Source organism: Oryctolagus cuniculus, chromosome 13 (genome assembly GCF_051225735.1).
Source record: "Oryctolagus cuniculus isolate XC-2025 breed Fujian yellow rabbit chromosome 13, ASM5122573v1, whole genome shotgun sequence".
NCBI classification, from domain to species: Eukaryota; Metazoa; Chordata; class Mammalia; order Lagomorpha; family Leporidae; genus Oryctolagus; species Oryctolagus cuniculus.
In genome coordinates, this window is record NC_142879.1 from 71,253,315 (window position 1) to 71,265,982 (window position 12,668).

The window sequence follows — 12,668 nt, forward strand, 5'->3', positions numbered from 1 at the left end:
TCCAATATGGGATATGGGCATCTTAACCAGCATTGTTATTGTCGGGCCAAATGCCTGCCCCAGTTTTAACATATATGCAATCAATTATTACTTTAATGGTTGCCAGATGCTGATTTATTTTATTTTTTTCTTTTTAGAGATTTTATTTATTTATTTGCGAGTCAGAGTTACAGACAGAGAGAAAGGTCTTCCACCTGCTGGTTTACTCCCCAGATGGTCACAATGGCCAGAGCACAGCCCATCTAAAGCCAGGAGCCAGGAGCTTCCTCCAGGTCTCCCATGCAGTTGCAGGGGCCCAAGTACTTGGGCCATCTTCCACTGCCTTCCCAGACCATAAGCAGAGAGCTGGACTGGAAGATGAGCAGCTGGGACACAAACCAGCGCCCCTATGCGATGCCAGCGCAGCAGGCTGAGGCTAAACCCACTATGCCACAGTGCCGGCCCCCAGATGCTGATTTCTAACTCCATCATTCCTTCTACACTAGACAGTGCTTTTGAGAACTGAAGAAAGGCTTTCCCTTCTCCCCCACTGCTTTAATCACTATTTATGTCAGCATGGGATCTTGGATTCTGACTCAATGGGTTATGATTACATTATTATTTATAATGCTTTTGCTAGTGGAACCCTTTCAAGTTGGTTTCTGGGTCTTGTGGTCATGTCTCTGTTATTCTTTGAACATTCCCTTAGTTCCTGGCACAACAAGCTACTACAGGATCATTTTGGTTTCCTAACCCCTGTTCTGAATTTCTCCAAGAAGCTTTGATTCTTTTTAGTGGAGAATGGTATTTTAGAAATCAAGTTGTAAACCTTCTTAGTGAACAGTTTGGTAGAAAGAGACAAGGACATAGACATGTGCATACTGCTGTGTTTGAGACATCTGGTCTCTCTCCAAAATTCATGTTGAAACTTAGTCTCCGTTGGGGTCGTATTAAGAGGCGGCGCCTCGGGGAATTAAGGGATTAAGTCCTGAGGTTCTGTTCTCCTAGAAGAGACTTCAGAGAGCTGTTGGCCCTTACACGTCTTCTCCCCTTCCCCACATGACCACAAAGCAACATGGCGCCTTCCTGCACACGGGGAGCAAGTCTTCAGAGGGCACTGAATCTGCGGATCTTGGATTTCCCAGCCTCCTGAACTGCGGAAAATCAATATTATTAATAAATTTCCCAGATGAAGGCATTTTATTATAGCAGCAGGAACAGTCTTAGACCCCTATATACTTTCGTATCACTAATTTCTGAATCCACTTGTACACATTTAAAGACATGAGTTGAAAGTGATAATCCTCAGCACTCTTCAGATCCAGGTCAAATATTGCTTCTCCTGTAAGCAGTTCTAGATACCCTCACTTATAATTGTTCTGTCAGCTCTGTCACCCACCCCCAACCTGTGTCTTACTGGTTTCAAACTCCCTGATGGCAGGAATCAAATCATACTCATCTTTGTTTTCCTCATAGAACCCCTACAGTGTCCTGAGTACAGCAGATACTATTTATATTAGGTTGAATAGAATTTTCATAAAAGGAGAGTAAACCACATAATATCCACAGCTAATTAAACATCCTAATGTTCCACTTCTGCATCTGTTGGCATGTTTAATTTTTTTCCTAGGGAAATAATGTGGGTTTTAGAGATCTTTACTTTTTCCCTGTACTCTAGAAAGCACATCTCATTCATTAAAATAAACAAATATCGGGCCGGCGCTGTGGCTCATTTGGTTAATCCTCTGCCTGCGGTGCCAGCATCCCATATGGGGGCCGGGTTCTAGTCCCGGTTGCTCCTCTTCCAATCCAGCTCTCTGCTGTGGCCCAGGAAGGCAGTGGAGGATGGCCCAAGTGCTTGGGCCCCTGCACCCGCAAGGGAGACCAGAAGGAAGCACCTGGCTCCTGGCTTCGGATCGGCGTAGTTCTGGCCGTGGCAGCTATTTAGGGGGTGAACCAACGGAAGGAGGACCTTTCTCTCAGACTCTCTCTCACACTGTCTATCTGTCAAATAAATTTAAAAAATAAATAAATAAATATCTTACTTAGAGTTATATTAGAATATACTCTCCCTTAAAACTCATTTTCCTCTTTCTGCCTTTACATTTACTTGGAAGGAATTTTTTAAGAACAAAAAAGTCTTATCGCATCTTAAGGTTTGAAGAGCTTTCATTTGTGTTGAGACATACATTGTTCAATTTACTCATCCCTTTAAGAATTTATTAAAAACTATTTTAAGTTGAATTTCACAAAAATAGTGAAAGACAATAATACACTATTTTAAATGCAATATTGGTTAAAGTCACATACTTCTCTATTATATCAATTAAACATACATGAATAAGTGAATACAGACTTTTCACTTCAGTTTAGATGCACAGATCTGGGGACCTCAGAGTTTAATGTTAGGCTTGATTTCTTCTTTCAGAGCTTCAGGGAAACAAGTCAAAGCAGCAAAAATGCACTCAAGATATTTCCTTTCTAACCAAGGAGGGGGAAAAGGCAAAGCCATTTGAAGTGGCGAATACAGGGGAGTTCAGAGCAGTATGCAGTGAAACCTAGAGGCTAGCCCTACACAACAGTGAGCTGCCGTCCCCACCACGGCACTGCCTTGTTCTTACCGTAAGGGTGGCTGTGTTCTCATCATCGGACCACTGAAGGGAAGAGAGAACAGAAACAAAACATTAAATTCTGTGCTGGGCTTCCATCTCAAAATCGTACACACAGAGGAAACGTTTTTTTCCTGAACACAAATTATATGTAACAAATATATGACACAGAGATTTTTCACATGTCTGCCCACCTTGATGACCCTAAGAACTAAATGTCAGGATCATTTCAGAGATCATGTATACTAGAACACTCTACAGAACAGACTGTCTTCTACCAACCTGGATTTCTTCAGCTTCATCATCACTGTCTGGCTGAGAGTGTGCTGGTGGATCTTCTCTAAAGAACAAAAAACAAAAACATAAAACAAAAATTTAGCAGAAAAAAAAGACTTTGAAACCATGCAGTCACAGATGTACTAAGTATATTAAAAAAAAAAAAAAAAAAAAAAAGCAAGGGTTGGCACTGTGGTGTAGTTAAGCTGCCACCTGCAACGCCAGCATCCCATATGGGTGTCAGTTAGAGTCCTGGCTGCTCCACTTTCAATCCAGCTCCCTGCTAAGGCACCTGGGAGAGCAGTGGAAGACGGCCCAAGTCCTTGGGCCCCTGCCAACCACGTGGGAGACTCAGAGGAAGCTCTTGGCTCCTGACTTCAGCCTAGCCAAGACCCTGCCATTGTAGCCATTTGGGGAGCAAACCAGCAGATGGAAAACCTCTCTCTCTGTATCTCTGCTTTTCAAATAAAGAAAATAAATCTTAAAAACAAATAAATCTTAAAATTTTAGAACAATACAAGGAAAAGCTCATTTCTGGAGACGGAAACTAATTAAAAACACACACACACACGGAACTAATTAGAGTATACTTCCAGTAAGAGACAGCAGAATAAAAACCTTCTGCCTCTTCATGGAAATCACTAAAAGCAATGGAAAGAAAAACTCCAACTTTATCTCTGATAATACTAAGCTTCATCTCTGACTTTGAAGCCCCAAATATGACAAAGAGCTGCCAAAGACAGAGACAATCTAACAGGGTGAAGGAAGACACCGAAAGGAAACCTCGGCACAGCTGTCTACACAGCTGATGGAACACCCCTGGGAAGCAAAATCAAAAAGCTGCTCTTTACACAATGAAAACAGAGTACGTGGGCTGCTGTCAGGAACTACTCTGGGTCTAGACTGGGCCATCTAAAAGGGTGGGAGAGAGAGAGAGAACAACGCACTCAAGCACACTATTTGTGAAGAGGCCAGTAAGCAAAGCAGGGTGTTGAAAAGGCCCATCCCATCCGTCAGGCATTTGGCCTAACAGTTAAGATGCAGACTGGGCTCAATACCCGGCTCTGGCTCATGACTCTAGCTGCTCACAAAAGCAGACCTGGGGAAACAGAAGGTTATGGTTTAGGTAACTGTGTTCCTGCCACACCTACACAGGAGATCTAGAAGGAATTTCCAGCTCCCAACTTCAGTCTAGCACAGTCCTGGCCATTACAGGCACTTGGAATGAATGGGAGCTCTCTCTCCATCTCTCAAATAGACAAGTAACATTTTATTTATTTATTTATTTATTTAATTTATTTGAAAGAGTTACACAGAGAGAAGAGAGGCAGAGAGAGAGAGAGAGAAAGAGAGGTCTTCCATCCAATGGTTCACTCCCCAGGTGGCCGCATCTGAAGCCTGGAACCAGGAGCTTCTTCTGGGTCGCCCATGCAGATGCAGGGGCCTAAGGACTTGGGCCATCTTCTACTGCTTTCCCAGGCCATAGCAGAGAGCTGGATCGGAAGTGGAGCAGCCAGGTCTCGAACCAGCGCCCATACGGGATGCCGGCACTTCAGGCCAGGGCATTAACCCACTGTGCCACAGCGCCGGCCCCTATTTTTTTTTTAAAGTTTTTTGGAAATTACTACTTTTTTAAGATTTATTGATTGATTGGATTTGAGGTCAGGGTTACAGAGAGGGAGAGACACAGAAAGACATAAATCTCCCATCAGCTAGTTCACTCCCTATACAATCACAGTGGCCAGGGATAGGCCAAGCCATAGCCAGGAGCTTCTTCCAGATCTCCCACATGAGTGGCACAACACAGGTAGTTGGGTCATCTCATGTTGCTTTTCCCAGGCCATTAGCAAGGAGCTGGATCAGAAATTGAGCAGCCATTAGAGAGATCTTCCATCTGCTGGTTCATTCCCCAAATTGCCACAACAGCTGAAGCTGGGTCAAGCTGAAGCCAGGAGCTTCTTCTGGGTCTCCTATGTGGGTGTAGGGGCCCAAGCACACAGGGCATCTTCTGCTTCTTTTGCAGGCACATTCGCAGGGAGCTGAATCAGAAGTGGAACAGCTGGGACTCGAATCCAACACCCACATGGGATGCTGGTGCTGTAGGCAGCAGCTTTACCCACTATACCACACCACCACCACTCCCAATAGAATTTTTAAAAAGAAAGAAAATTTAGATTTTAAAAATGGGGGACAGGTGGAGAGGAGGGGACCAGTAGTGAATCTTCACTGCCTAGGAGGAAACAAAGACTCAGAGCACCCAGAGAGAATAATCAGAACACTGCCCTGGCAAATAACCATCCTAGGAAGAACTCACATCACTGGATGGAAAAAATCAAAATAAGAACTGGGTGTGGACAGCTGGCCTCGAGTTAAGATGGCCGTGTCTCATACTGGAGGGCCTGACCCCCATTTCCTGCTAATGAGGATCCTGGCAGGCAGTGGTGATGGCTCAAGTAGTTCTTCTAACCTCACTGGTAAGCAGGTTGATTTTCTAGAAAAAAATGGACTTGCAGAGGTTAAGTCCTTGGGATCTTTCCTGTTATTGTAGGAGAGTTTAAGAAGTCAGACACATAATGACCCCCAAAGAATATGGAATCATGTGAAAGCCACAATGAACAGTGAAAGTCGTAGCCCCTTCCTTCCTCCCACCCTGCTCCTGGAAGGTACAGGATTCTTCTGTTTGGGAACTGAACCATCCCATAGGTAAGACCTACAGATACCGTCCGCTGAGAATCCTCCATCAACACTTGCTTACTACAACCCCAGTCAACAGCATGTATACAAACTTTGCAAATGCGTGTGTGTGTGTGTATGCATTCCCCTCACTCTCAATTACAAGTGAAGACCAAGAATCATAAGCAAACTCAACAAAGTCTCCAAGATGAAACAAAGCTTTTGAAAAACAAAAAGAAAAAAAAGATAGGAGAAAGAAAAAAAGCCAATAAAAGGACCAGATGAAAACATTTTTAGAAACCATTAATATCCTAAAACATAAAAAAGAGACAGCATCCATGAAAGAAGAGACTGTAAAGAAACAGGAAAAGATTTAACTTGTACAAACTGAAAACATGACAGATGAAATTTAAAACTTCCATAGAATGAATAAGGAAAAAAAATCAAAATTACCCAGAAAGTAGAACAAGAAGACTAAGAGATAGAAAACAGAGAAGAAATGAACAAATTCAGAGAATTAATGTAACATTAATATAATTACATAATTATAATTAACTCAATAGGAGTTCTAGAAAGAGAAACAATAAAAGAATATTATATTTTTTATCCCCAAACCGGAAAATACTAGTTTCTATAACAAAAGGGGTCACCAAGTACCCTGTACAATGAGTGAAAAGAATAAAACAAAACACCTTAGATGTGCAAAAGATGACACAGCAATCCTTTTCATCTCTCCAGACACGCCACTCGAAGGGTGACTTTGCCACTCACTCTGCCCATCAGGAAATAGCATGTATTTTCCCACCCTGCACTTTAGACTGTCTTCAAGACTCACTCTGGCCAACAGGAGGTAGCCCAACTGACACTACGTCTCAGAACCTAGCGTCAAGGACTCAGAGCTTCCACTCTCAGCCTGATATGCTGCCACTGCTCTGTAAAGAAGCTAAGGCTAGGGGCCGGCGCTGTGGCGCAGCAGGGAAAGCCACCGCCTGCAGTGCTGGCATCCCGTATGGGCACAGTTCGAGTCCCAGCTGCTCCGCATCCGACCTAGATCTCTGCTATGTCCTGGGAAAGCAGAAGAAGATGGCCCAAGTCCTTGGGCCCCTACACCTGCGTGGGAGACCCAAAAGAAGCTCCTGATTCCTGGCTTCGGAATGACACAGCTCCAGCCATTGTGGCCATCTGGGGAGTGAACCAGCAGGTCAAAGACCTCTCTCTCTCTTCTCTTTCTCTCTCTGCCTCTGCCTCTCTGTAACTCTGCTTTTCAAATAAATAAGGCCAGCCTTTCTGAAAATGAGGGGCCACATGGAGCACAATGCCAGCTGACCACATCAACTGCCAGCCCTGTGAGTGAGGACATTTTTAGACCATCCAGCTCAGACAAACTGATGACAATACCCAAGCACTGACCTTAGCAAAATCAACAGAAAACCTGCTCACTGTCAAGACTGTGGAGGATCTGATATTTTTTATTTACAGGCTAACAAGTTAGGCTCTCCCACTTTCAAGGACATTAGCAGACGACACGCGATTCCTGGATCAGAAAACAAGGGCTCTATTACTCATGGCACAGTATGAGTCGCATTTCATCTTTGCGTCAGGTCCCTCTTACCCCTCCACTCCATGGGGGCAACACAGGGTGGCCTGTGTTTGTGTTACAACCTAGGAACTCTGAACTCAAGGAATCCCACCTTTTATAATGGGCTGCAAGGAAACCTGCTCAATCTCTGACCCAAGGGGACACGTTATCTTTCCTTATCCTGGACCATGAACAAACCTGTTCTCTGCACTAGACGGAGACATCATCCCTACCTCCTGAGACTGCTTGCTACATAAACATCCTTGAAAAGATAGTTGAGAACAAAGGCTGGCAGTTCCTCTGTTTGCAAGACATATAATAAATGAGAAATTTTAAAAAAAATTATTTTATTTATTTGAAAGACAGAGTTACAGAGAGAGGTAGAGACAGAGAGAGGTCTTCCATCCACTAGTTCACTCCCCAGATGGCTGCAATGGCTGGAGCTGAGCTGATCCGAAGCCAGAAGCCAGGAGCTTCTTCCACGTGGTCTCCCACGTGGGTGCAGGGGCCCAAGGACTTGGGCCATCCTCCACTGCTTTCCCAGGCCATAGCAGAGAGCTGGATCAGAAGAGGAGCAGCTGGGGCTAGAACCAGCGCCCATATGGGATGCCGGCACATCAGGCCAGGGCTTTAACCCACTGCACCACAGCACCGGCCCCATAATAAATGAGAAATTTAAAGAGACCCAAGGACATGTGTCTCCCAACATCTGGCTGAGTTACCACTGACAAATAAGATGATTACTTTTTAAGCTACCAAATTGGGGGGGGGGGGGTCAATATAAATATAAAATATGAAAGAAGAAATTCCAAAAACACTCATAAAGAAAAATAAATGACAACGAAAATGGGACTTCACAGCATCCTAGAAGAGAGTAGGCAATAGCCTTTGAAATCAAAGGGCAATTTTCTACCTAGAATTCCATACTGGGCCAAATGCTGCTTCCCAGCCCCTGAGTATAAGCAAACACTCTCAAGTGGAAGAGAATAAAAATTTCTACTGACACAAAAACTCAAAAGCTTTTCCTCCTAAGCATTCTAAAGCACGTGCTTCTGGAGTAAATCAACAAAAACAAAAATGTAGCATCCAAGTAACAGAAAATCCAGCACAGAAGGAAAGCCCATAGCAGAGAACTGTATGCCAGACCTGCAAAATGATGGTGCAGACTGGAACAGATGGCTAAAATGAGTTCTCCAGGAAAGGAAAAAGGGAACTGTCCAATTTGGAACAGTACTTGAGAGTTTAGAAAAATAGCTAATAGGCATATGACCTGCCTACTAGAACATTTGCAAAATATTTGTGATAGATACATAGAAAATAAAGGGAATTTCAACAACACAATTATTAATTCCAGGAAAAAGTTATTTTTAACAAAGGTAATCATATTATAAAATATGATTCAGCAGTCAACAGTAATGACATAATACTGTAAATACGAGGTACTTAACAAAAAAATTATAATGAAGAGGGTATAAAAGGGCTAATCTCCAACAACCATCACAGAAAGTCAAGAAACTAGAATGAAGATGGAGATAATATTTTAAAATAATGGTGTAAATATTTTGCTAAAAGGAATGAAACTACAGAGAGTGATTCCATTCATATTTGTTGAGAGTTACTACGTGCTAAGTGACCTTCCAAGTGGTAGCAATCACTGGAGAGGCGTATCTTCTTTTGTATATCAAAAAAAATGGCAATGGTTTATCAGTCAGTCTGCTGTGATTTTAGTTAATGTAAATCAGCTCCCCAAATTTTAATCAACTCTGTAAGCCACAGAACTGAGTTCCCAGGCCCACAAAGCTAAGAATAATATTCTGTACTGTAGTGATAATACTAAGACACTATCAACTTGTGAAATCCTGCCCAAGTAGCTAACTACTTTGTCTTACCTCTTTAAATTCTACATGGTGGGAGTATGGGTGGGAGTGCTGATATGCTGGGAAGAATAACTATATCCCTAAAGTTGTACTCATGAAATTTGTATTTCTTAAAAATTAAATTGAAAAAAAAATTCTACATCATGTTTTTAAATGCAATATGATCTTTTTAAGGTGACTTACTTAATCCCACAATAAAAAAGGTGCCCAGCAAGAAATTGACAATGTATTTTATCACTCCAAAACCACTTACAATTTTGATACTATAACACAACAATCTAAAAAAAATTTCGTAAGTGATGTGTTCAGTTATTCAAGAGAACCTACTGCAGTGCTCACTGTGAGGTCTGACACCACACCTATTCACTGGCAAAGATGACAATGTGTATCGATTTGCAAGCTTTCTAAGGGGACACTAAATCCTAAGGACTGAAGTGATGAAAGGATGATGTGAACATTTAGGATTCTTCTTCTTTTTTTTTTTTAAAGATTTATTTATTTATTTGAAAGAGTTAAAGAGAGAGAGAGAAGGAGAGGCAGAGAGAGAGGGAGGTCTCCCATCCACTGGTTCACTCCCCAGATGGCCACAATGGCCAGACCTGCGCCGATCTGAAGCCGGGAGCAGGAGCTTCTTCCAGGTCTCCCATGTGGGTGCAGGGGCCCAAGGACTCAGGCCATCTTCTACTGCTTTCCCAGGCCATAGCAGAGAGCTGGATTGGAAGTGGAGCAGCCGGGACACGAACTGGCACCCATACGGGATGCCAGTACTGCAGGTGGCAGCTTTACCCACTACGCCACAGTGCCAGCCCCCATTTAGGATTCCGTGTGCTTTGTTACATGTTGCAAAGAGCTGGCATACAACAGCACTGGTGCTGAAGACACATAGTGCAGATATCTCGGCTCTGCCACTGTCAGTCAAGAGCTCTGCATCATTAGCCCATCTACAGAACTGGTATACCAGCAGCTACTTCACAGAGTTGTCAAGAACCAAAATATGAGTATGCTCACCACGTGTTTTTATGATTGGTGTCTATCACTATTTGGCCTTAAAGGAGACAGAGTCAGAAAAGAACTCGAGATTCAAAGAAGACAATGCAGATTAGTGCTCGGAAGGCACAAACAACCTCAGTCAGACCCAGCTGTGGGCCCAGTGCAAGTGTCACTATAAAAACTTCCTGGGTCACCCCAGCTTTCGATGATTAAAGGCACTGCTTTTCAGAATACCTTCTACTCAAAAACATTTTTCAAAACACAACTCAGACATCTACTTATTTGTTTGACTTGGTTACTAAGCCTAGACTCCCAAGAAAGGACGTGCCGTCTATCTTGTTACTGCAGTAGCAAGCTCAGCACTCCCCTCACAGTAGGCATCTAATAAATGGTCAGTGAAGGTAAATCATTGTCTCCACCAGAACCTTTTCCCACATGCCCTACAGGCAATGATGAACAAACATTCCTTCTGTCTAAACCCTGGATACACCCTCAGAGCCCTCAACTCCTCATTCCAGGAAACCATCACTATTGGATCTGAGTTGGCAAACAGGATCAACTATTTGGCATCTTTGATCTATTTTATTATCTTGACTCTTTGTAGAGACTATCATAGGAGAGTAGAATAACCATGTTCATTCATTTACTTATTTAACAAATTATGTGTCAAGACCAGATTGTTAAGTTATGACTATAAACAGATACCTTATAAAACTTACTGTCCATAGTGAAAGGCACACACTGTACATGGAAGTAACATGAAGTGGGGAATGAAGCAGCAGCAGTGATGGCACACCCTATAGCCATTTCCCACTTCCTTGTTCATAAAAACTCCAATTTGTACAGATACTAAGTGCTCCCTGCCTCATGGATTTCTCCCCAGTCACAGCAGTGACTACTGATCAGGCTTAACTAACCATGGCTATACCATCTTCCTTCCTAATGACTGTGACCCAAGCCTGATCAAAACAAGACAGAGGGCTCCTGAGAAGGTTTTCCCTGGTCTTAAGAAGGGACAAAAGGGGCTGGCGCTGTGGTGTAGCAGGTAGAGCCACCGTCTGCAGCACCAGCATCCCATATAAGCGCCAGTTCAAGGCCTGGCTGCTCCACTTTCCATCCAGCTTGCTATTAATATGCCTGGGAAGGGAGCAGATAATGACTCAAGTACTTGGGTTCCTGTCACCCACTGGGAGTCCAGGATGCAGTTTCTGCCTTCTTGCCTTCAGCCTGGTCCAAACCTGGCAGTCCCAACCATTAGGGGAGTAAACAAGCAAATGGAAGAACTCTATCTCACTCTCTTTTTCAAGTAAATAAATTAAATGGCAGTAAAGCTCAGTGAAGGGCATACTGCCCCTTCTTCTCTCCACTACCCCTCCCCCATTTCCTCCCTTTTTGTTGAGACTCTTGGTACAAGAACTAGAGTCAACATCCCCCAGACTCCTTGCAAAGCAACTGGCAAAACAGATTATGTCGCACAGGGCAGCCTGTGAAACAGTTAAGAAAAAAGTTCCAAGTGGCTTCTAAAAGCCCCCTACTCCCTACTTCCTGCCAGCTGCAAGCCCCCTACCCCTCATCAGCAGTGGCAGATTCCCTCTTCAGCCAGATAAAAACCCAGTCTTATGCACACAGTCTCTTCGCAAAAACAGTCTCCCCTTTTTGCTTCAGTAAAGCAACCTGTCTCTGCTGAGATCCATCTCTGCCTCCATCTCCTTTTCGTCTCATTTCTGGGGGTACGAAAGGCCAGAACCCCAAGCTATTCCAAACCTAACATAAATAAGGGGGCCTTTCACTGTGGCATAGAGGGCAAGCATCCTGTAGGCACACTCTTTAAGTCCCCGCTGCTCTATTTCTGATCCATTTCCCTGCTGATGCACCTGGGAAAGCAGAGGAGCATGGCCCAGGTGCTTGGGCCCTGCACCCACATAGGAGGCCTGGCAGAAGCTACTGGCTCCCAGCTTTGGTCTAGCCCAGCTCTAGCCATTGCAGAAATTTGGGGAGTGACATGGCAGGTGGAAGATCTCTCTGTCTCACCATCTGTCTCTTTCTCTCTCTCTCTCTCTCTCTCTCTCTAACTCCGCTAAATCTTTAAAAATAAATAAATAAATCTTTTTTTTTTTAAATCTTGTACAAATGAAAGAATTTTAAGGCATTTCATATTATCACCTCCTCACCATTTCAGAATTTATCTTACCAAACAAAGCAAGTCATACATATACTATAGTCTGTGCGAAAGAAAGATGCTTAATTGATATATTTTGAACAGTTTATGGGAGTTCAACTAATGGCCAACTAATAGCAAAAAAGGAAGAGTCAATAAGTGTAATTTATTAACTTTACTATCTTTATTTGTAAATATAACACTATATTGCCGGCGCCGCGGCTCACTAGGCAATCCTCTGCCTTGCGGCGCCGGCACACCGGGTCGGGGCGCCGGATTCTGTCCCGGTTGCCCCTCTTCCAGGCCAGCTCTCTGCTGTGGCCAGGGAGTGCAGTGGAGGATGGCCCAAGTGCTTGGGCCCTGCACCCCACGGGAGACCAGGAGAAGCACCTGGCTCCTGCCATCGGATCAGCACGGTGCACCGGCCGCAGCGCGTGGGCCGCGGCGGCCATTGGAGGGTGAACCAACGGCAAAAAGGAAAGCCTTTCTCTCTGTCTCTCTCTCTCTCACTGTCCACTCTGCCTGTC

The 12,668-nt window shown here is 43.8% G+C and overlaps 1 protein-coding gene across 2 annotated transcripts in view; it reads right to left on the reverse strand.

Annotated features, from left to right (window-relative positions):
- Positions 1–12,668, reverse strand: part of CDC123 (cell division cycle 123) — a 73,698-nt gene that overhangs the window by 50,410 nt on the left and 10,620 nt on the right. For both annotated transcript variants that reach the window (XM_070055720.2, XM_002717547.6), the window contains exons 3-4: positions 2,871–2,928; positions 2,601–2,633 (exon numbers count right to left, since the gene is read on the reverse strand). In XM_070055720.2, the coding sequence (XP_069911821.1) occupies positions 2,601–2,633; positions 2,871–2,928 (91 nt within the window). The remainder of the gene's footprint in view (positions 1–2,600; positions 2,634–2,870; positions 2,929–12,668) is intronic.